The 25,111-nt window shown below is 27.1% G+C and overlaps 7 protein-coding genes across 15 annotated transcripts in view; 5 read left to right on the forward strand and 2 right to left on the reverse strand.

Moving 5' to 3' along the window:
* Nucleotides 1–642: 642 nt before the first annotated feature.
* LOC105424724 (putative glutamate receptor) lies at nucleotides 643–3,887 on the forward strand. Its single transcript, XM_011635112.2, has 7 exons — nucleotides 643–855; nucleotides 1,428–1,522; nucleotides 1,609–1,785; nucleotides 1,953–2,167; nucleotides 2,516–2,733; nucleotides 2,911–3,164; nucleotides 3,668–3,887. Exons 1-7 carry the CDS (start codon nucleotides 643–645, stop codon nucleotides 3,885–3,887), a joined length of 1,392 nt encoding a protein of 463 aa, XP_011633414.2.
* Nucleotides 3,888–4,095: 208 nt separating this feature from the next.
* mRpL45 (mitochondrial ribosomal protein L45) lies at nucleotides 4,096–5,957 on the reverse strand. The gene is made up of 6 exons (XM_025217690.2): nucleotides 5,879–5,957; nucleotides 5,253–5,567; nucleotides 4,971–5,122; nucleotides 4,800–4,848; nucleotides 4,562–4,711; nucleotides 4,096–4,487 (listed from the first exon to the last, which is right to left on the reverse strand). The coding sequence occupies exons 1-6, from the start codon at nucleotides 5,927–5,929 to the stop codon at nucleotides 4,200–4,202; spliced, it is 1,005 nt and encodes a 334-aa protein (XP_025073475.2). The 5' UTR covers nucleotides 5,930–5,957; the 3' UTR covers nucleotides 4,096–4,199.
* Nucleotides 5,958–6,306: 349 nt separating this feature from the next.
* Nucleotides 6,307–8,709, forward strand: Pus1 (Pseudouridine synthase 1). Of its 3 annotated transcripts, none has more exons than XM_011635115.2 (6): nucleotides 6,307–6,448; nucleotides 6,752–7,138; nucleotides 7,368–7,704; nucleotides 7,863–8,121; nucleotides 8,296–8,441; nucleotides 8,518–8,709. In XM_011635115.2, the coding sequence occupies exons 1-6, from the start codon at nucleotides 6,382–6,384 to the stop codon at nucleotides 8,627–8,629; spliced, it is 1,308 nt and encodes a 435-aa protein (XP_011633417.2). In that variant the 5' UTR covers nucleotides 6,307–6,381; the 3' UTR covers nucleotides 8,630–8,709. The 3 variants fall into 3 exon arrangements, with proteins under 3 accessions (XP_011633417.2, XP_088941525.1, XP_088941531.1); XM_089085399.1 differs by having other exon boundaries at nucleotides 7,371–7,704; XM_089085405.1 differs by lacking the exon at nucleotides 8,518–8,709 and having other exon boundaries at nucleotides 8,316–8,441.
* Nucleotides 8,710–8,848: 139 nt separating this feature from the next.
* On the forward strand, nucleotides 8,849–13,747 carry LOC105424726 (coagulation factor IX). Its single transcript, XM_011635114.3, has 8 exons — nucleotides 8,849–9,169; nucleotides 10,246–10,288; nucleotides 10,364–10,756; nucleotides 10,857–11,287; nucleotides 11,463–11,690; nucleotides 12,251–12,546; nucleotides 12,654–12,981; nucleotides 13,205–13,747. The coding sequence occupies exons 1-8, from the start codon at nucleotides 9,124–9,126 to the stop codon at nucleotides 13,453–13,455; spliced, it is 2,016 nt and encodes a 671-aa protein (XP_011633416.2). The 5' UTR covers nucleotides 8,849–9,123; the 3' UTR covers nucleotides 13,456–13,747.
* Nucleotide 13,748: 1 nt separating this feature from the next.
* LOC105424728 (charged multivesicular body protein 7) lies at nucleotides 13,749–15,743 on the reverse strand. Its single transcript, XM_089085391.1, has 4 exons — nucleotides 15,460–15,743; nucleotides 14,484–15,261; nucleotides 14,177–14,384; nucleotides 13,749–14,053 (listed from the first exon to the last, which is right to left on the reverse strand). The coding sequence occupies exons 1-4, from the start codon at nucleotides 15,741–15,743 to the stop codon at nucleotides 13,968–13,970; spliced, it is 1,356 nt and encodes a 451-aa protein (XP_088941517.1). The 3' UTR covers nucleotides 13,749–13,967.
* A 632-nt stretch (nucleotides 15,744–16,375) lies between these two features.
* Nucleotides 16,376–19,358, forward strand: Gen (XPG-like endonuclease). Of its 2 annotated transcripts, none has more exons than XM_089085370.1 (6): nucleotides 16,376–16,545; nucleotides 16,912–17,138; nucleotides 17,214–17,500; nucleotides 17,591–17,752; nucleotides 17,828–17,993; nucleotides 18,098–19,358. In XM_089085370.1, the coding sequence occupies exons 1-6, from the start codon at nucleotides 16,518–16,520 to the stop codon at nucleotides 19,286–19,288; spliced, it is 2,061 nt and encodes a 686-aa protein (XP_088941496.1). In that variant the 5' UTR covers nucleotides 16,376–16,517; the 3' UTR covers nucleotides 19,289–19,358. The 2 variants fall into 2 exon arrangements, with proteins under 2 accessions (XP_088941496.1, XP_011633419.2); XM_011635117.3 differs by having other exon boundaries at nucleotides 16,388–16,545; nucleotides 16,862–17,138.
* A 5,198-nt stretch (nucleotides 19,359–24,556) lies between these two features.
* The window catches only part of LOC105424730 (putative G protein-coupled receptor No18), a 42,630-nt gene continuing 42,075 nt past the window's right edge, over nucleotides 24,557–25,111 (forward strand). For 3 of the 6 annotated variants that reach the window (XM_089070999.1, XM_011635119.2, XM_089071001.1), the window contains exon 1: nucleotides 24,557–24,957. The gene's annotated coding sequence lies outside the window, so the exon portion shown is untranslated. The remainder of the gene's footprint in view (nucleotides 24,958–25,111) is intronic. The other 3 variants (XM_089071009.1, XM_089071016.1, XM_089071023.1) reach the window with 1 other exon arrangement.

Genomic DNA, 25,111 nt, shown 5'->3' on the forward strand with positions numbered 1-25,111 from the left:
AGATTTCGACGCATAAACTTCGATCGCTTTAATGCTCGCATTAGTCTAATGATGATACATCAACGTACCATTAAAGCACAATGTAGTTAAAGCGCGATGACATTTTGCGTTAAGCGATAAAAACAAGAATTGATTAGTTACGGATGAGTTATGTACAGATACAAAATCTAGATATAAAGTCTGATGTAAGATCCTTTACAATCTAATAACGTTAAAAGACAAACGCAATAAATAAATGACATACTTTTATGATCATTTTATTTAATTTTTATTATTTATTTTACTTTTGATAAATTTACAATATATAGTTCTTTGCCTAAAATAATTTTTTTATATACATGCCCATTTTTATACCTGCCCATATTCAACGAAATAAAACATTGATAATAAAGTAAAAAAAATGATAGCCTAAGAACATGATTTAAAAAGTAAGATCTCATCTAAAGTAACAATGAGTAAAGTAATAATGACATGCATCTTTTTTTATCTATAACGGAAATCAATCAAATGTAGTAAGTTTTTTTAATATCAACTCTAAATAATATATATAAGTCGATACGATAATAAAAAGTTTCGAGTTATATCACCTAACAAAGTAGCAATCCTATAAATCTTTGTGAAGGATTAACAGAGTGTATCCTTATGAGACGACTATTATTTCTGGCTACATTCTATGGAACTTTGCTATCGTCTGAAACAATGAATGGTGTAATTTGGAGCAGGACGAAAAAGACTTTTGTGCCAATTTCCAGCGTGCCGATTTATGCCATGATACAACAAGAACGTCTTAGACAAAGTCGAGCACTCGAGATTCACAATTTTCAACTACAGAATTTGACTTTAACATCTTTTCAGGTACGTTATAAAAATAAAATATCTAATGATTTTTGTTCTTAACTATTGTCTTAATTTTATGCAACAATTTAGACATCTAAACATCTTTCCATTCAAATTATTAATATTTTTATATATTTAAAATATATATTAAAAAAGTTATAATAATTTTAAAAATGATATTATAAAAATTCAGATATTCAATATATTGAATACCTAAGCTGTACACATTTTTTTTTTTAAAAAGAAGAGAGGGATCGTTATCTAGTCTAATTTAATATCTTAAATGCCAGTATTAAGGAACAAGATTAAAAATTTATAAAAAGAAATAATTGAACAATTAATAATTAATAATCTGATATAGATCATGATGAAGGAGTTATAATATTTTTAATTGAAATTATTGGAATATTTAATAATTGGAATTTCTCAATGATTATGAAATGTTTGTGATAGATAAGAAATATTGTTATATTAAAAAAAACATTAAATAAATATTCATTAAAGATATTAAATAAATATATTTGTTAAATAACAATAATTATAAATTAATATCAATAAATTAAATGATGATTTCCTCCATTATATTTCAGGAACCACATTTTTTTCAATTCTATAATAATAATACAAAGGTTACAGGACTGTGCGGTGAAATATGGAATTTACTTTCAGGATCGTTAAATTTTACGTAAGATTGCGCAAATCAGATCACGAGTATGTTATAATTATTAGTCTTTTTAATAATAAGCAATAATCAAAACATATTTCTTTTAGACTGCAACCAATGAAAGTAAATGTAGACGGAATGGGCCCGCCAGAAAAGGACTCGACATATAAACAGGGATTATTAGGTATTATTTTTCGCAATGAAACCATCGCGATACCAAAAGTCGAAACTTTTAGTCCGCGACTTGCGGCTGTCGACTTTACAATACCTTTTTGGATAAACAGGTTAAATTTTAATTTAAATTTAAATATTCAATCTTTATTCGATAAAAGTAATTTAACATTTGTCCAGAATTTAGAATAAATATTGCATTGGTAATATAACTTAATAATAATTAAATTGTTGTAATTAAATCACAAATAGTTATGATAATCCTAAAATAATTTCATAGACATCAGTTATATATTCATCGCGAAATGACGTATGACAATACATGGATGATAAAAATTTTCTCTTGGGAAATATGGTGCACCATATTGTTTACGTATATACTTCTGAGTCTCTGCACATTTTTGACACAAAATGTTATACAGAATAAAAATAAGTGCGAAAACGTATCTTTTAATGAACATTTATTTTATAACTTTGGAAATCTCTGTAGTCAAGGTACGTATGAATAAATAAGATTCAGATTTTAATCTTATATTCTTTGTTTTTGGCAAGAAATGATGTTTATATTGCAAAATGTATATATTTATATCATAATAAAATAATAATTATTTGCTGTCGTATTCAAGAATTTGATATTTGTTTATAAAGTTAATACAATTTGAAATTTAAAAAATTTTTTTTATAAACAATGATAATTTCTATATTTTAAAGTATATAATAATAATGCAATGTAAAAAATTATTTATTAAAATAATATTAATAATTTTATTCTAATATAAATATAAATATAAATAATATTCTATTATAAAAATAATAAATTATTAATTTGTATAATTGTAATAGGCTACATACCTAAATATCTTCAGGGAAAATCAAGGATGTTGGAAGTTTCACTGGGTCTCTTTTGTTCTATAATATACATGTCATTTAGTGCTGTATTATTTATTTATATAACGAAAAGTATTTTTATACCACCATTTGATAGTTTTGAGTCTTTAGTGACTAAAACTAAATACAATGTCATCAGTCTGAAAGGTTCAACTGGGAGTATTGCATTTAAGGTATATATATATCGATAATAATCTTAAGTCTCGCATAAGAAATGTACAAAATTACATAAAAAAGTAAACATCTGGTATTTAAAATAATATAATTTAAACATATAAAAATTCTTTATGCATTTGAGGCTTTTAACTTTATGTATAACATTCAAATATTTGAATATTAAAATTTTATAGGTACTTAAGGCAGAACCATTAATAGAAGCAAGAAGAACAAAACGCTTGATCATAGCATCAAAAATTGAAGATATGCATAAAATGGCATGTTTTGAGAAAAAAAAGAAATATGCTATATACCAAGGTGAAGATGCGGACAAAGTAACAGGACACATTATGTGTCATTTAGATAAGATTGGGGAACCTTATGCTAAAGCATGGGTAACTTCTGGCATAGTGAAGAATTTTAAATATAAAAGAGCCATCGATCTTGGGTAAAAAAATATTGGTATAAGATAAAAATTCTATATGTAGGCTATATTCTGGAAATTGTGAAAGCTACAAATATTTTTCATTTAATTTCTATCTAATCTATTAACATTTAAAACTTTCATTAAGATTTAATTTTTAGTATAAAATATTTTTCTAATTAGAATGAAAACTGCTTAAGTAAAATAAGATTTCTGTACTTTTAATTATTATTTTTATAATTCTTATACATAAATAATCTTTTTTAGAGAAAAATAAATATAAAGTTGATATATGATTTAATCATCAATTAAACATTAAAAGATTATTTAAGATTATTTAAGATTTATTTGTTATATAACAGATATTATGTAATTCCCGAAATTTTCAGAATATGATATATTCATATTTCTCAAAAATAGTTAAGATATATTACTTATTAACAATAGTTTTTTGTAAAGCAATAAATTTAATATATTCTTAGAATGCAATTTCATATAATAATAAACTCATTATTTTTTATAAATAGGATACTTAAATTGATGGAAGTTGGATTGTTAAATATTTTAAAAGATCGTTGGTTGGAACAAAATATTGAAGAAAATCATCAGAACAATGGCGAAATACGATCAATTGAAATACAACAAGTGTCTTTAGTTATTGCAGTGATATGCTGTGGAGCAATTACTGCTCTCATCATTCTCATAATCGAAAATATCGTATTTGTTTATAAATTAAAACAATTGTGATTATTTTTATTTATACCTTATCGCAAATATATTTTATAGAATTAATTAAATGTAAAAATTTAATCAACAATTCAAAATTATAAACATCATAAGTTTTGTAATTACTAAAATTATAATATATTGCAAGTATAATTATATTTTTAATTGATGATCAAAATGAAATAACTTTAAAATAATGCATGTACTTTTATAAGAATACTGATCCAAATTTTAGAATATAAATATTCTTTACTATTGCATAAATTGTAATATATTTTGTATTTTAATATACAATATAAACATTACTTAAAACAATTTATGTATATTATAAATTCACGTAGGTTGTACGCTTGCTGTATCTTTTGGAGTTTCTTCTGGTAACGTAGCTTCTACAGGATGCGGCTTGATTGGTTTGGGATCACGTTTCTTTTTCGGCAAAACATATGTGCCTCTTCCTACCTCTGCCGAAGTCAACCATGATGGTATAATCTTATCATGAATTCGCCATACGCCATATTCATTAGCTAAATGCTTTTCGAATACTATGTATTCTAATACATCTTTCCTTAAAATCTCGCTCCCTTGTATAATACGGCCAAATCTGTCGTAAATTGCTAAAATCTATAAAAAAATTATTTTAGAATCTGTTTTGAACTCCAAAAAGAGAATAAGTTATAAAGAATGTATTACAAAACCTGTTGTGTGTGAAATCGAACAGTAAGTTGTGCAAAAACGTTTTCTTTTGTCAATATATCTAAAGTTCTTGCGTGCACTAAGCGAGCCGGTTCCAAAGATTCTAAGAACTTCCAGTGCATGGTTTTGTCCATCATATTATGTGTCATTTTCTAAAAATGATCACAATGTGCAGTACCACATAACAACAAACATAGACATTTTAAATTAGCAAATACATGAAATTTATTTTAAACTTACAGGATATGCCATTTCTGTAACATATTGAATTATCTTTCCTTCGTCTTTACTAAAATTTAAAAATAATTATTTTATATTACAAAATATTATTGGAAAGAAAAATTTATTTGAAGAAAAATTTATTGAAAAGAAAAAAATACAAGAGTTATATATTTGCTATTTATGTCTTACGTAATTAAAGCTTCATGTGCCTTTTTATAGATATCTAGAGCCTCTTCTAAAAAAAATGATGTCTTGAATGAATCATCAAATGATTTAATTTGTCTGATGGCCATTAATGATCTGCCTTTTTTCTCCAAAAATGTAAACTTTTGCTTTGCTCCCTATATATTTTCAATACACAAAATAAAAAGTATAAAAAATAATTTAAAGAATGCACGGTCCTTGTTATATTTGAAAGCTATCAAAATGTTATTGCATATTTCATAAAAAGTAAAAATAAAGAGTACATACCTCTTTAGTAATAGAAGAATATTTTCCATCTCCTTCTGGAACAACATAGGGTTCATAAACTGAAGAGGTACAACTAATATATGCTGGTTTTTCCTGCCAAGGTTTCTGTGGAAGAAAACCATGCTCTTTCATACGTGATCGTACTTGTTCCTTATTCATTTTAGAATCATCATCATCATCAAACTTGGGAAGTTTTATTTTAATAACTTTCTCTCTTCTCTCTTTCTTCCATCTTGGATCCCAATGTTTATTTATATGTGCTACTTGTATAAAGTTGGGATAATTATTAGCAGCAACCAATACTGGTAGATTATTCTAAAATAGATTTTCATATTTTGATATATTTCATACTTAAATAAATGATTCTTTAATTACATTAATATATTTTTCATTTATTTCCATTAGACTTAAGGCACTTTAAAAACTAATTATTTCAGCTATATTAAATTTTAGAAAAATGTTAAAACAATTTTTAAAAAAAATTATTGCAACTTTGATTATAATTTATTATATTTCGGGAATAAATTTAAAAATTTTATAAAATAACAATTATGCCAACAAATTTAAAATTAAATAAAGAATGTCAAAGTAAATTTCCACGACTTTCAGAGTATAACAATGCATACCTGTAAAAATTTTCCATAAATAATTACTGGGTTCACGTATCTTAATAACATCTTAGAAAATTTGATTGCTTGAGGATTGTAGGAACTATGAAAAGAAAGAAAAATCATTCAAGTTATTGTGAATCAATCATATTTTCATTAAACTTCACGTTTTTCTCATATTCTCTTTTTAGGTTATGTCATGCCGCAAGTGATTGTTAACTATAGACTTAAATAAGCACAGTAAGAATAGGGAGAAATCTGAAAACAGCTATACCTTTTTGTGAAATCACCAAATTCCCTATATATCAATGAAGATAGACGAGTATAGAAGCACGAATATATATATATATATATATTAGCAGAGAGAAGCCTGAGAACGGACAGCGATTTAACTATAACCTTAATATATTACACATATTGAGGAATTTAAGACACAATTTTTTTAGCGATTCTAGATGACGTGAATTTAAACTGAAAGAGAAATTTGGATTATTTATAAGTTAGGAGTTTAAGTGCCGCCAATGTTGTACAGGACAAGACACTGTATTTCAAGCAATTTTTCATTTCATTGGATAAAGAATCAATTAGGTATATAGAGTATAATGTAGGGATAAACAAATTAATTTTTTTATGAAAAAGTTCTTATAAGTATACGAGAAGTTTGAGGAGATAGTTTAATATATTGTATGTCTGATTGTAATAATGAATGCTCCATTAAACCTCATTTTTAATTGGAATTGTATTTTTTTATAGACAATTTAACCTAATATTATTCATTACTTAATGAGAATTAATATATTTATTATTAATATTTAATAAGAAAAAATCTCTTTTCAAGCATAATTCTGATATTATTTAATATTCATGTTAATTTTTTTTAATTTTTTTTAGAGAACATTTGTCACAGAACTACATCAGTTGCAATGCACCCTACAGCCGATTCTGATATAAATACTGATGTAAATATGCATAATAAGAGACCTATAGATGATGACAGCGAGAATAAAGCTAAGGTACAAAAGACGGAATCAGAAATGGTACAAAAAGTAAAGAGAAAAAATCACGCTATGTTGCTAGGCTATGTTGGCAAAGATTATTATGGTATGCAAAGAAATCCTGGTATGAAAACTATTGAGGAAGATTTGATTACAGCCTTATTGAAGGCAGATTTAATAACTATGAAACATTTCAACAACATTCGTGCCATCAATTTTCAAAGAGCTGCTCGTACAGATAAAGGAGTATCTGCGGTTAGGCAAATTGTTTCGCTGAAGCTACGTAAGATGAATATTTTAAATATTAATCTGTTTTTTAACGTTTTTTTAGCGTTTTAGAATTATTATTTAAACATAATAGAAATCAGATTTACTTTAACATGTCACTTTTAAGTTATTATTAATAAAAGTTGAAATTTTTTTGTTATTAAGTTAAAAACAAGATAGAAAATAAATTTTAAAATATATGTATATTTATATCATTGTATTATAAATATCAAATTTTTTTATAGCAGAGAAGGCTGATAAAACAGTAATAAATGAATTCTTACCTGAAGTGATCAGAGTATTTGGGATAAAACGAGTGACAAAAGGTTTTAACAGTAAAAATCAGTGCGATGCACGTACCTACAGATATATTATTCCTTCTTTTGCATTTGCGCCAGAAGATCAGACTTTGTTAAAACTTGGAAAAGAAGTTAATGAAGATGAAAGAATCAAACAATTATCAATTATTGATGGAAAACCATATACTAATTATAGATTATCTTCGGAATCTTTAGATAAATTAAATTCAATTTTGAAGCTTTTAGAAGGTTCTCACAATTTTCATAACTTTACATCAAAAGTGTAAGTAATATTCAAAAGAATACGAATGTGTGTGTGTGTGTGTGTGTGTGTGTGTGTGTGTGTGTGTGTGTGTGTGTGTGTGTGTGTGTGTGTGTGTGTGTGTGTGTGTGGTGTGTGTGTAGAGTATTAAAAATTGGAGTACATTTTGTTTAATTCAGGAGACCGTTGGATCCACGCGCACGACGCTATATAATTAGCTTTCAATGTTCAGAAACGTTCGTTTCAAACGATATAGAATTTATAGTATTGGAAGTTAAAGGACAAAGTTTTATGCTGCATCAAATCCGAAAAATGATAGCAATGGTAATTGCAATTGTGAGAAATATGATATCCGAAGAGACAATTGAAGAAGCATTTAAAACAATGGATAAAATGGACATACCACTTGCACCCAGTTTAGGATTGTGTCTGTGTCATGTAAGAAAATTTAATAACCATTGTATTGACGAAATTCATTAATTATTATAATAATCATAATATAAAAAATTAATATTTAAACTTATAATATTTAAACTTATAAGTTTTTATTATCTTTTATAAGATTAATATTAAATCTTTTAAAGAGTACTTAAAGAATAAATATATCAATAGGTACATTATGATCATTATAGTAAAAGATATGGCACAGACGGTCTTCATGAAACCTTAGATTGGAAAGAATGCGAAGAAGAAATAGAAAAATTTCAAAAAACATATATTCTGCGACATATAGTGGACACCGAGATTTCAGAACAGACGTATCCTTTTTTTTGAATAGAATATATATAATAAATTTTTCTTTTCATTTAGATACCTTAACTTAATATTATATAGAACATTAAAATGGTTAGCGGGCCTTCCTTTTTATTCATTTAGCAACAAAGATGTTCTTCCTGTGGATGATGATGAAAAACAAGAAATTATGCATGACGACATTCAGATGTAAAAACGTTTAAATGTATAGCTCTATACTTCTGTATGAAATAGACTAAGAAATATTAAAAAAAATTTTTAAATTACCTTTAATACTTGCTTGCAAGATTAATCATAAATTTCCTGCAGTGATCAAATAATTGTATGTAAAATTAAAAGCAGCAATGATGTCAGAGTTCTTTAACCGAATATACTGATACAAAATGGATCTATCGCAAAACTATCTCGTAAAATTCTTTGAATCGAATTAAAAATGTATGCATACGTGTATTTTGTCGGTTTATTTGCGGTTTAGATAAATTTACAGCAAATAAATCGAAAATGTACTTTCCCCGTGCATGTGTCTACTAAATACACATATATAAAGATGACGCGCGCGCATTTTGTCCCGTTGGGTAATTCCAGTCTCGTAGCATCCAGTAGTTGATCACAGTAAATGATCGAGCGTCGAGATATAAGGAAGAACGAATCGTAATTGTTGGCATTTCGCACACGGAGTGTTTTACTATGCGGATTATTCAACAGATTTTCACATTGTTAATCATTATTTATGGTAAGTAAAAATATGACGCCAACATTTTTTTTTGTGATATCGCGTTTATAACAAGTGTTAGACAAAATTGCAAATTTACAAAAATATCGCGTACCGTAGCTTTCTTCCCTGAAAATTTTTGGTTAATTAATTTGATATATCAACAAAATGTTAAAGATAATGTTTTTATACATAAATATAGATTAAATATAGATATATTTTATAAATAAATATAGATTAATAAAATATTATAAATATTATAATAAGATATTGAGAATTATAAAGCTTTAAAAATGTAGCTGTTTTTTCTACTGATGTTAACATCATTTTACATTCCTTAAATTCTAATTTTCTGAGTCTAGACAAATTTATAGTGACTAAATCGTAGATAAATAATATAACATATGTCATGTGTTTTAGAAAAATATTTTGAAATATCTAATTTATTTGGAATATTATATTTAATTTACTTGTATTATAAGTTTTACTATTAGTAAAATTTTACTTTGCATTTTCTTTTAATCATCATTAAACGACTATGTAATTAATATGTAATTAATTATTATATTTAAATCATTTTGAAATAAAATAATAAATACTTTTTTAATAAAACTTATTTTTATCAGTTTGTGAAGGGGAACTTGGTATATTATTTCGTATATCCATATTTTAAAAGATTTGCGAAGTAATCTCAACCAGTTTCAGAAACCAGTTTAGTGACCTTGAACCTCCATGTAGAAGAATTTATCTTGCCAATATGTTTACTTATATTGGTAGATAATAAGCGAAGATGATACATGGATACATAATTTATGTTTCTAACACATTTATGAAATTTATTGAAGTATTTCTTATTGCTAGCCAATATGATCACTCATCAATGTATAATCAATGATAATATTGATTTTTCTATTATGAGAAATATGAGAATCAAACAGAATCTCCTATTATTAAAAAAATTTTAATTATAATTATAATAATTTTGATAAATGACTTTAATTTTCACATGTATAATTATTCGACACATATGTAAAATAATAAACTAATAATAATAAAACTTTTATAATTTGGTGGAATCATTTTTTCGGGTTTTACAGTGTGCACTGGTCATGGATATGCACAAACTAATAATAATTGTGGGTAAGTATTTACACATCGAAATAATATAATCTAGTCTAAGTAAATAAATATTGGCTAATTTAATTATTCCAACAGGCCAGAAAATTTTCTATGCAATAATGGAGAATGTTTAGAGGGTGGATTGTTATGTGACGGCAAAGCTGATTGCAAGGATTCGTCCGATGAGACAGAGGCCAGATGTAAAAATTCAGATATTCAGTGCCCAAGCTATGCCTTTCGATGTAATTATGGTGCTTGTATAAGCGGGGATCTCGTTTGCAATGGATTTCAGGATTGCGTCGATAATAGCGACGAAACTCAACCTCAGTGCAGGACAACGGGAGGAAATCAAACGAGAAAACCTGCAGTATGTAGATCGGGTCAATTTACGTGCAACAATGGCAACTGTATTAATAGTACCAGTCTATGTGATGGAATCCGCAATTGCGCGGATGGCTCCGATGAGACATCAGAATGCGCATCGTTACCGTGAGAATCTTAAAAATATTTACAATACGACTTACATATTTTATATATTGATTAAACGGACAGGAAATAAATATTTTATAATTGTAATTTATTTGTTTAGCTGTTCGGCGGGTGCTTTTCGTTGTGCTTATGGAGCTTGTATCGATGGTGATTTAAAATGTAATGGAGTGGACGATTGCGCCGACGGATCCGATGAGAATTCATCATCATGTGGTGGAGTTGTATGGCCAACATCTTTACCGCCGACCAGACCAACACATCCATCATCAATAACTACTATTCAACCACCAACTTCACCAACAAGTTCTTCTGGCAGAAAGTCTTGCAGAGCGCCATTACAACCGCAAAACGGTCGTTGGAAATTACACGAATCACAATGCCCAAATGGACAATGTACCATTCCAGAAGGAACAGAACTAGGATTAGGATCTCATCTAGTCTATTCTTGTAATGAGGGACATAATCTAAATGGTTCGGCCGATGTGATTTGCAGTTTCGATGGGAAATGGCTGAATATACCAGTTTGCACAGGTATTAAAATATATAATAATCATATGTTATTATTTATTTTTGAAGTGAAGATTTAATTATTATATTTTTAGAGCACAAATTTTATATATATATATAGATTATAAACTTGAAATTTACCAATTCTGAAAATAATGAATTTCATTGTATGTTAATTATGTATTCAAAATGTTGACAGAAATACGCTGCAGAGGTTTAACTACAGCATCAGTCGACGCAGCATGTACAACATATGCTGAAGATCGTTGGGTACCATGCGAATCTCCAGTTCTACCAGGAACAAAAGCGACATTGACCTGTAAAACAAGTTATCGACGTGAAACTAGCCTACTTTCCAGACAAAGAAGCAATGTGAAATGTAATACAAATGGTCAATGGGAACCAGAACCTATAACATGCGTTCCAGGTCCGCTCACGATAAACATTTATGTCAATGACACTAAGCTTTCATTCCACGCTAGTCTTGATAGAAACAATTCTACATTTATTGAAATTTTGAACGACAGAATCATTATACACACGAATGTCAATGATTTAAATTATCCTACTCTAAATGTTAGAATGCCAAAATCAAGTAACAATGTAACAACAGATGAACTTTGGGTATGGTCTTGAAAAAAAGAATGCTAGCACAATTATAAATCTGTTTTTAGTGTTTTTTAGTAATGATATATATAATTACTAAAAATCAAATCTGTTTTAATAATCATATATGTATATATGTATATATGTAATTAGTAATCATATATGTTATTATTCTTATTGAGATAATTCACATATCTGTATCATTTGGTATTATATTTTCTATTTAAATTATAATTTCAAATTGTTTCCTAATTGTGAACGAAAATTTTAATGAAAGTATTAAAATCTAATTTTTAACATTGTGTACAAATTTATATATTATTAAAAGATTAAGTCTTGTATCATCGTGTTGAAATTATTTCAATCGAAATATTATTGTAGTTTGCGGCATTCAACCTGTTGGACTTAGACCAACTGCTGTACACGGCTATCAGCCAAATATTACGGAATTTCCGTGGCATGCCTCGCTGTATCGCGATATACCGGGCAAGTCAAAAGAATATTTCTGTGGAGCATCTATCATTCAAGAAAATCTCTTAATAACAGCAGCTCATTGTATATACGATGACAACGCTAGGCGAGTGAGAGACCCTAGCAAGATTTACGTAGTAACCGGAAACATATTTCGTGATTATGATAATTTCTTTCATGATGATCGCATCGTTAAAAAGAATAGGGTACATACATACATTTGCAAGTATATATAATACAAATGCATTGATGCAAATTAATTTGTATAGAATAAATTGCCGATCATAAACGTTTACATAATAATTTTTTGCAGGTGAAAAGTATTTATTATGAACGCAGTTATATAGGACTCACAGGAAATTATGGCTCGGATATCGCAATATTAGAACTTGTCGAACCATTTGTATTGACGAGTTTTCTGGTTCCTGTGTGCATAGATACTTTAAATAGGAATTTATTGGAAGAGGGAACTTACGGAAAGGTAGCAGGATTTGGTAGAACCGCAGATGGTGAAACCAGCGCAGTTTTACAAGCTCTTATAGTGCCATATGTCCCACTCAGCAAGTGTAAGGCAGAAAGTAAAATTGGTGATACGGAACGATATATCACTATTGACAAGTTTTGTGCAGGCTACACAAATGGTTTGTATGAAGGAATTATTACATAAAATATATTAAATACATACTTTTTGACTAACCTTTTAGATATCAGAAATATATTTTGAATATACAATTATTAACAATCATTAACAAAAGTTATAGAAGATAATAAAGAAAAAAGAACTGTTTTTGAATTCAAGAATTATTATTTTGTGCAATGATTCGAGAAGAAAGAAGTAATTTACATATTTGTTATACATTTCAGGTTCTGCTGTTTGTGATGGTGACAGTGGTGGTGGTTTAGTCTTTCAAACTAATAATTTGTGGTATCTCCGAGGGATTGTCAGTGTTTCTCTCGGCACGATACAGCAAGGTGGATCTTCTCATTGTGATCCCAACACATATTCTTTATATACACAAGTATCTAGTCATATTTCATGGATACAAGATGTAATTGTAAAAATAGAACAAAATCGGACGCATTTATTATACTCAGACAAGACTCAACCATTATAGATGTTTTTCCGAATTTGTAATGGAACCACCGATTATTATGTGCAGTCATCGAATTTAAAAAGAATGTTTATCTTTTGCTATGCAAGTTTATATTATTAACTGTTAATATTATACATTCCTTAGTGAATGTTTATACAAGATGGCAGCTCTGTTGAATGGAGTAGTGACTTAAAATAGTTTAATTCTTGTTTATGTTGAGATTAATTTCATAATTCTGGATGTTCGATTCTAATAATTATTACCTTGTAAACATAAATAGATGATAGGAAAAATAAATTGATAGAAAATGAAAGTCAATTGTTACACATATCTTCTATTTTGATTTTATGTATGCCAGTTATAAAACATTTTTATATAAAAAAGATCTTTACGCATGATTACTTATACATAATGTACATTTTATTATATTTTTCACTATACGATAGCTACAGGAAAATAATTTATAGTAAAAGAGATTTTGTAAAATTACTCCATAATTCTATAATTATATAAATATGTGTGATTATTGCAACTTACAGAGGTTGTTCTAATCCCTTTTCTTTACTGGATGGCACAGATGGTAGTGCAGTTACATCTTTGCCAAATGAAACTAAATTACCTGTATCACATATATTTCATGAATGTTAATATGCATGGTAATATATATATATATATATATATATATATATATATATATATATATATATATATGAGATGTGATAATAAAGTCTATAATGTTTACCTTCCATTTGTAAGCCTTTCAAACGTTGTTCTAATTTTTCAATTTCTGGATTTGAACTAGAAATCTCAGTGAAATCTTCTTCATCATTCTCATCGTTCTTATCGTTCTCCAATAATTCTGCTAATTCTCTTTCCAATTCGTCATCGGAATCCACGTTGTTTAGTGTTTCAGATAAAACTGAATCTACCTCTTTCTTCTCCTCTAAAATCTAATTATTGAATAAGTATTAGTATTTTATTTGTCTCATTGCCGTTTGTTGATCAATTTATTTGTATTAAAATTACTGTATACAAATATAATCGCTTACCTCGTTAATGTCATCCATAACATCTCTAACACCATATTCTGTTAGACCGTTCTGTCCCATCTTTTTCAATACATCGGATCCAGTTTTATAAGCGGATAATATAGCAGAATTAGATTGCGCATCTTTAATGTTGGTGATGAGAACGCGTAGATTTGTAAGCGCCTGTGCACGTTTGTCTATGGACTTTTCTAATTCCATCTTTCTCCTCAACCGTGTCTTCGCCATTTGACGTAATTCTCTTCCCAAGTACAATTTCGCTTCGTTGATAATGTTAAGCTTCTCCTGCTCCATAAGCTCTATTTCCTTAATCAGCTCATTCTCCTGTTTTGTCAATTTATACATGCCCTCTTCTATCTCTGTAATTTCATTTGCTGTTTGCACAGAGATTTTGACTAATAATTCGCTATTTGGATTGGAGTTCTTTCTGAAAGCCACTTTTCTACTTTGTCTTAACCATTCCAATGCTATTCTCACTGTATCCTCTGTAATTGGTTTCTTTGTTTTGCTCTTACAATATTCTACTATTTCTGATATTGAAAACAAGACAATATCTTTTTTAACTTCAGCAATGGAGAGAATAACATCACATAATTCGTGCATAATTCGTAGATGTACATATCTTACTTCAATGTTATTTATCTTTTGGCCCACAATATAACTTTTTACCTTAGAAAATGACCAACTAATTGGTTTCTTTACAAATATGTTGATAGACCATGCTGTCCATGTTTCACATGGTTCTTTAAAAAAGTCAGTCTCTTGAATTATCTCATTATTTCTAAAAAAAATTCATCTATATATATTATATATATAATATAAAACAAGTTATATATAATAAAACATTAAATTTTAAATTATGCTATTTTTATTACAAATAACAGTCTTTATTATATTGTCTCATATCTGATTTGTTTGCAAAATTTAGTATTTTGTACAGTATGTACAAAATTTGATATATATTTAATAATCGTAATACCTTAGAAGCTCTTCGATTACTGTAACTAGACAAAGTGGTGCACAACCCTTTCTCTTGAATGCTTCATTTAAATCAACAATAGTAAAGCTGCATTGCATAGTGTGTTTTAACCATTCATATATTAAATTATTCCAAAATTTGTACTTAGAAATCCAATCTTGCGGATTTGCAGATTTACTACGAAACGGTGAAAACATTGCGCTCATCCTCTCTTCTTGGTTCCAACATTCTGGCAGTTTTTCTGCTGGTAGTGGCAAACTACTGTCGCCGTCTTTGCCGACCATCTTATGTCTTGTTAACGTCGATGTATGTCTTTCACGAGATTAATTAGTTAGTTTTGCAAAACTCAGTTCAGGTTATAAATGTCGTTTGATCACAGCAAATACGTTCTATTTTTGTGCATGCATGATTTTCCTCTCATCTTCGTGAATTGCTATAAATAGAAGTTATTTGTAACGTGAAAGAAATGCAGATCTCGAAATGTCACAGAAACAACGTGCACGTGATCCTGCATTCTCGAGATTTCGATAAAACATTTGCCAGGTATTTCGATGCATTCAATGATCATCTCAGAGAATGAGTTTGTATTTCCAATAAATATTCAATATAATACATTGCAATGTAAATACTGCATATTTACCTTATTTCAGATCATTCCTTTTTTTCAGTTTTTACGTATTATTTGTTATTAATTATAAAACTGTCACACAGCTACTTCGAGATGACTTGTGGCAATGAAAACTGCATGAGTCGAAACAAAATCATAATGCAACAGCAAAATATGCAAATGTGAGTCGCTTTATTATCGGTTACCAGTAAAAGTGGAATGCATCGTATTCATGTTAGCTGTACGAGATGGCACGAGGGTGAATTTACGTTGCGACGCTGACAGTTTAATTTTAAAATAAGTAAATACCCTTGATACGAGATGGGTGTTAAGGATCTGTGGAACATTTTGTCGCCTTTGTGCGAAAGGAAGCCGCTGTACGAACTCGAAGGGAAGACTGTCGCGATCGATCTCAGCGGATGGGTTGTGGACAGCCAAACGATTGTCGACAATGCGGTACAACCGAAGATGTATCTCAGGTGAATATCTGCTTATAGATCTTTTGATTTGATTTATTTTTATTTATTAAAATAGATGTAAATTAAATAACAGAGTCATATATATCCATTTTTACTAATTTAGAATTAATTTTAATTTTGGTTTAATTTATCTTATTTTTTCTAATTTTTAGAATTAAAGAAAAATGAGACAAATAAACTGTGATTAAAGTGTGATTAATCTATATTTATAGAAATGAACAATAGTAAATTAAACAACAATGTTAATACATTTTATATTTTCTTGTAATATGTATGTATTATTGATAAATTGTCATTTATATGACTCCAATTGTAGGAACTTGTACTTTCGTACGGCGTTCCTTCTCATGCATGGAATATTTCCAGTATTTATTTTGGAAGGGAAAGCACCTACCTTGAAACATAAGACTATTGCACGAAGAAATGATGTTCGTAGTAAATTTCAGGAGAGAAAGACTGCTAAGAAAGGAGGGAGGTCACAGTTTAATCGAATTTTAAACGAATGTAAAGAATTATTAAGATATATGGGTATTGCTTGTATACAAAGCAATGGTGAAGCAGAAGCTATGTGTGCCTACTTAGATGAGGATGGGGTACATTTATATACTTAAATTATTTTTTATCAAAAAGCTATTGATTGTCTTAGATAAAAGAAGATGCTTCTTCAGCTTGTAGATGGATGTATAAGTCAAGACAGCGACTGTTTCTTATATGGTGCAAAAGTAGTGTACAGAAACTTTTGCACGAGTACTCAAGGAAATGGTGGTTCTACAGGTGGCTCTGTGGACATTTATAGCATGGAAAAGATTGAAAAAACTTTGAATATTGGACGAAATAAAATGATAGCATTGGCTTTACTATGTGGTTGCGATTATAATGAGGGAGTGAATGGTGTTGGAAAGGAGGCTGCTTTAAAATTTTTCAAGACTGTAAAAGAGGAAGATGTCTTACAAAGGTTTGTATAGATGTACTAAGGATATGTTTATAGAATTCATTAAATCTTATGACAACATTTGAATCATTTTCTTGTTCTCTTTTTCATTAGAATTCAGGATTGGAGAACTGACACAAGTTTGGACAAAGCTGAATCAAACTTATTAAATTCAAATTTATGTGCATCGTGTGGTCATCATGGAAAATTACAAAAACATACAAAATCAGGTTGTGTCGATTGTGGAACTATTAGGAAATGTAATGATGATTTTAGGTAAAAATTATTATATTATATTTATATTTGTTTCTTTAGAAATAATAATTTTTGATATTTTATATCTTTATATAGGGAAAAGAGAACATTGATATTAAATGAAATATCATTAAAAAAGAAAGCGCTGCATAACCAAAATTTTCCAAGCCAAGAATTAATAGATGAATTTCTTATCAGAAAGGATTCAGTTCCAACTAAATTAGATTTAAAATGGAAACAACCTCAAGTCATTCAATTTGTTGTAAGCTTTTATTGTTATACATGATAATATGATAACATATAATGATAACATGTTATGATATATTAATAGTTTTTTTATTATTCTTTTAAATTATCATTTTTTAGGATTTTATGAATAAACATTTATGTTGGGAACCACAGTATGCATTTGAAAAAATATTTACATTGATTATTAGGTGGCAACTTTTACATCTACCAGATTTTGCAATAGGTGAACGTTTGTCCATGACAAACTTATTTATTCCTGATAAAATAAAAAAAATACGTAATATAAGATCTGTAGCCAGTTATGAAATTATATGGAAGAATCAGCATGCTATAATAGAAATGTTAAAAGAATATAAAGAACGAACAAAAGAGAATGATAATATTGATGATGCTGTAGATGACAATTTATTAATAAGTATTGAACCACAAGACTTGGTTTTAAAATGTTATCCTGAATTGGTTGAAGTATTTGAAAATACTAGAAACATAAAGTCGAAAAAAAGAACTGCCAATTCTCGGAGAAAAAAAACTACAATAAATGCAGACAATAATACTGAAATAAAAAATACTACAAAGTTAAAGCAAAAGAAAGTAAAAGAGAAAACAGAAAAAAATAATAAAAAGATTGATGAATTTATATTTAAAAATAATGAAGTATCTCTAGAAGATTCCTTTGAGAAAATGGCGATTACGCCAAAACGATCAAAGAAGGAAAACATTTTAAATAAAGTAAAAGAAATACAAATAAAAAATAAATCTGAAGATCTTGCCATTACGAACATAAAACAAATAAAACGTGGTCCGCAAATTAAAAGAATTCTAGAGATAGAGAAAGTAAATTCAAAGCTAAATAAAACTTTAGACAAGATGTTCAATGAACTCTCTCCCAATGATTTTATAAGCGAAGATGAAGATGAAGATGATTTGGATATAACAAATGTAATAGAGAATATATGTAGCAAACAAATTTTTCAATTTAATATAAGAAACTGCGAACTTATAAAATCGACTAACCAATCTGTTGAAAATATTGTAAAAGAATATACAAAAACTGATAAATTTGAATCCGTGACATGTACCATAGAAAATAATGCTTATACGAAGGATGAAAAACAGAAACTAGATAATTTTTCTGATGATGAATTTTGCAATATTAATGAGTCATATATTCCTATTAATCAAAGAATACAAATAGAAGACAACAAGAAATGTTCATCAACATGCAATCAGATCGAAAAGAGGTTTAGCTATGATTTTGAAAATATTATGGACAGCACCGATGATAAAAGCATACATTTAGATATGTGATATTATTTATATAAAATGCTTTATTTTTACTTATATCTACAAGATGTAATAAAGTTCTTGAATATATAAATTGTCTTATCTATATTTATATTAAAAATTCTCGATTTCTAAAATATAATATGTATTTCAATTAATATATACTACCAATTTTTTTATATTTAATTATTTATAGAGAGGATAAATTTTTTTATTGTTTGAATTGTATACACTTCTTTTTGGGTTTTAGATATAAAATGTAATATTAATCTATTTGTATGAAACAGCAGTTTGTTACAGCAAATATGTTAGAAAAAGAAAATTTTTAATCATTTATATTTTATAAAAATATACAATTTAATTAATGAAAAATATTAAATGATATAATAATCTTTTCTATATTTATTTTTATCTACGATTTTTTAATACTTTGTATTGTAACGATAAAAAAAGATATATAAAATATCTTCATACATTTATCTTGATATATATATATATATATATATATGGGATTACTATAAGAATATATAAATAATGCAGACAAAAAGATAATATTTAAATATGCATATATATTTTGATAATAATAATTAATAAAACAAAAAATTATTTTATAAATACTTCTAAACACGAGTTTAATTTCTTCAAGTTAACATGCCAATGTCTCATCAAATTATACTAAATAATTGAGAATACTTATTAAGCTAATTTTTATTTTATTTAATATGATATGAAATTTTAAGATCCCAGATAATATGTATATAACAATAATATTATACGTATACTTAAAAATTGAGACAATGAATTTTTTATGAAATGCAGTATATATATATATATATATATATATATATATATATATATATATAATATATAAAATATAATAAATAGTATATAGGTATATAAAATATCTCGGCATTATATCTGTTTTAAAAATGCTAAAATGTACTGATATTTGCATGATGCTATAATGATTCTTAATAAAAAAATGTTAAAAAGAAAAATTTTTTACAAGGAATTGTCATTTATTATATGCTTGTTTTAATGGGATAATCATCGTTATATTTCATATTCATAAAGTCATAATTTGAATATAATGAAACAAATGGTTTTTAGAGCTATTATCATCACAGTATTGGCTATTTCAGCGATTTTATATTTTTAATCAATACATATTAATAGTAATCGCAGTTAATGCGGAATGATTACAATTATTATTAATTTCTATTGCTTATTTAATTAACTTATTTATAAGATCAATAGAAAATCTTATAGAAAATCTATCATGCAAGTAATACAATTGCATGAAGTTTACTTGATGGAACTGTCACATGTTTGTATTACCGACGCGATTACGTACCATGATAGTGGATATCTTATTGGACATAATTAAAGTTTCAGTCATTTATTCGATTATGTTTGATCAAAAAAGAAATAAGATGAGTGTTTTATTCATCAATAAAAATCTTTCTCATTTACTCAATACATATGAATATATTTTTGTTATTCATACTTTTTTATATAATATTTAATTTAATTTTTTTGTGTAGTATAATGTCTAAAATTGGAATTGAAGAGACTACATCTTTTTTAAATACAATATATTTTTTTAATTATTACAATATATTTTAATTATTATTATTTATTAATATGAATATGAATATGTACGGTTGGGCTTTTTTTTAAATATATATTATATAAATTATACGCATTTAGATTTTATGTATATCATATTTTTTAAAATTAAGCACTAAAGTATTTAATTAAAAATTAACGTATTATAAATATAATGTATTGTTTATATTATATATTATATATTATGTGTATATTATATATTATAAAATATATTGTAATATATTTAAATATATTTAAATATATTTTATGGATATCATATATTATTTTTATTAAGATATTTCTCCAATTTTGTTATTAAATTACGTATATATTTGTTCTTATTTCTTGCGTACATGATTAAAAATTAATCGTTCATTTAAAATAAATTAATTCTTTACTTTATATAAATTAATAGCATGAAAATTGTAGAAAATTTCTCTATAGTTCATGAATGTTTGAATATCTTATAAATATTTTATTTAAATTTGTATGTTTTCTCTTACGTATGTAACAAGAGTATTGAATTTATGGAAAGAGCTTGCACAGAGATTTAAAGGAAAATGGAGATTTTCCTTTATATACTTTGTCTGATGTGCACATGTAATATATCTTATTGAATATTAAATCTATACATATAAATTATTAATATAACATTTCTTAGATCTACTTAAAAATATTAAAATATTTCTTTAATTTATATTAATAATTTTAATTTATATTTATTTATATAAATTCTTTAAAAATAGCAAATATCTGGAAAATATAAAAATAAGTTAAATAATAATTGATTTATAATTTATTAAAGTTTTACATTTAATCACTTTTATATTTTTAGTATTAATATTGTTATAAAAATATATATGTATAGACTTAACAACATGCTTATGTTTCTTCATTAAATTGTGTTCGAGATTTTCATCATGGATATAATTCCCGCGGAGTTCAAAACTATCTCAGATTTCACCATGTATACATATACGTTATACATATATACATGTACGTGTCTCTCATTAACACACGTATTCTAAATTGGTATCCCAGTGGAAAGTGTTGAATACAAGATTACATTACGCTTTACTTTTACTTACATGCTATTATTAATTAATGTAACTTTAATTGTTTATTACATTATTATATGATATAATAAAGATTACATTAAAAAAGTATGAATAAACGTGTATAATGAATAATGTATAATAAATGTTAGAATTAGATATAAATTAGATACAAATATAAATAAGAAAATCATTTATTTTTGTATAATTGACAATTTTTTCGGCGTTAATTGTATTTAAAATTAAAACAGACTTTGTACAGTTCTAATTTGATAGATACATTATAACTATTGCGGATGACTTATTTTTATAATGATAAGTATATTTCTTCATTTCTTATAAACTATAGTCCAGACCATAACCAATGAAATTATTATCAATTTATCAATTTTTTACGATGACTGCACGGTCAATTACAAATTTCCTGTCGCTCACATTCCTGTATAAATTTCATGTTTCGTGTATCAAGGAAGGAAATAGAGCTGTCAATATATAAAATCAATTGACGTCAGACTGCTGAGAATTTTATCGATCATGCTATTACAAACAAATTTTACTTCGGTGTTTGGTAATATCGTGCTTTATGATACGAAGTATAGTCTGGATTACATATGATTTATAGTTTTAATAATTTTGATAAAATTTTTGTTTTTCCAATCCTTTTGTGCGACAATCATCATAAATTTATTCTTTATATATTTGCTGTACACATACTGTTACAAAGAAAAATTATTAACCTCAGCTTATATAAAAGTATGTAAAAGAACATTAATTTGATCGAAAAATTGAGTGTAGTGGTATATAAAAGACATTATTAAACTTTTAATACTTTTCCATGTCTATATCTATTCGTCGACTAATATAGCTCTGAAGTGCTTGAAATTGCCTTTCCTAAGTCGGCACATAGCGGCGCGATGGCCGCATCCTAATTTAGCATTGAAAGGGTCAAGCAAATGGAATCTCGACAAAACGTTCACATTTGCATAAACTGAAGAAGACGGTAAAGGTGGAATTAAGCGCCGATCAGTATTATTTGTTGGCACACAATACAACCTGTTAAACGATAACCTGTAATCTGAAGAATTACGAGCGATAAGATAATACCTTTCCACGCGGACGATAGCAAATACTTTTTATCTTCAACACCAAATGTTATTAAAGCGAATGCGACAGCGATCGTTTGAAAGTAACGAAACAATGAAAAAGATCACATCACCAAAACGAATTCGGATGAGATCTGAATATGATTCCGAGACATTTATAAGATCACAGAGATGGATCTTCATATAATTCATTTATAAGAGAGTATGGAACATTCAATGTGGTAGTCGGATTTTACGAAGTCCTTAAGTAGACTGGTATTGATTTCCGACTATCCGGCTATTTGTACTATATCTGGCTCCGATCATCATTTAAAATATATATTTGTCGTCTCATTAAAGCTAACATTATCTCGTATCGTTTTGGCTCATTACATAGTTTTATGTTAATATTAAAATTGGACAATTATAGAAGTTTGTTTAGAAAGTAGTACATAATTAATTAATGTATAATACAAATGTGTAATTAAAAATAAAGAGAGTTTTTATTTTCAATCAACAATGCGATAATGCTGTGCATAAAATATTATAATATTAGTGACTTAAATTTTGTAATGAGTATCTTAATGTATATATCTATTTTTGAATGGTTTTATTTCTTTCACGTTTTATTTCTATTTGCTGTCATTTTCACTTGTTTCCATCTTTATATATACGTAAATCATGGAGAATAATTGTTTGCGCATTTGAGTTTAGTTTCAACAATTTATAACGATGAGAAGTACCCATCAGTATTTGATTTGATGCATTGATATTTGAATCAATGCTTTAACTCAATCAACGTAGTTAAACTAGCATGAGTAAACGATATCTTGTGAATAGGGGACAAAAGGTAATATAATATTGTTACAAACCAGATACAAAATTGTTACAATTGCGGTTAACAACTAAATGCACATCACGAATATAAGTTTCTCACGAATTTCACATTTAATCGAACAACTAATTTAATAACCAATAACAATAAAGTGACTCACATTTATATTGAATTTTTATCTTGAGCTGGAAAAATAGAATTTGCATGGCCAACTTTATAATTTAAATAAATAAAAAAGAAGTAATTATTATAATAAAGTTATTTTATTATTTTAATTTTTTTCTGTTCAATACAAGTTATTCAATTAGGAAACTTAGGAAAATATGGATTATTATAGGATAGTATTCGATAATTAATGATTCTAATAATTATAATTGGATAACTCATTATTTTATAGGATAGTTATTCTCGCAGTTGCGACTACTTATTGTTTGTTATAAAGTATTAATAGTTTGTGTCATAAAGACGATACTTCCTACCTGTTACGTATAATCAAAGTAATATAAAAGAAAGAATGATAAATAAAAAATTTTGGTACAAGATACACTTGATTTCGCAATACATTCGCTAATGCATTCTTATTTTTATCAACTTGAAATATATAATATATGCGTTTTACATATACACCACGTTACATATACACCGTTGTCTGTATTGGAACGAGGGCAGATAGAGAGGGTCGATGGGGGTGGTTGCTGGGATTTTCAGTACGCGCGCGATCTCCGTGCCGAAAACATGTTTCTCTCGGATGTTCGTATAATCTTCAGGTCGTGCGATAAGAGATCAGTCACAAATAAAATGATATAAAAAAAAATTACTATTGATGACATATTGTATTTAACATTTACTGTTGTAAAAATGCAAATACTTAATTTGAAACAAGGATGATATTAATAATCGTGCGCTTTTAATTGGAATATAAATTGATAAAAGGCGAGTTAAAAATAAATAAATATCTGGCAATAAATATGTGTTAATTTCGAATCATGACAAATGTATTGCTCAAGCGGGGTAATGCAAACGGCGAATTGTGATTTCGAATGCTCATCAGAAGACAATTAGCCGCGTATCTACATACTAGTGAATTAATCAAGCTGAGTTTCCGTTTAAACGGTATTAATTCAGCTATTCGCACAAGCAGATAATGCATATATAGTATAATAGAATTAAATATAAACAGTTAAACTTATTACAGATAATTAAAGATAAACTACTGATTCCTTAATAATATTTTCCTTAATAAAATAAATCATTGGGCAATACTTTA

The sequence above is a fragment of the Pogonomyrmex barbatus genome, unplaced genomic scaffold (assembly GCF_055798465.1).
Source record: "Pogonomyrmex barbatus isolate J1 unplaced genomic scaffold, ASM5579846v1 scaffold1, whole genome shotgun sequence".
In the NCBI taxonomy this organism is placed as follows: Eukaryota; Metazoa; Arthropoda; class Insecta; order Hymenoptera; family Formicidae; genus Pogonomyrmex; species Pogonomyrmex barbatus.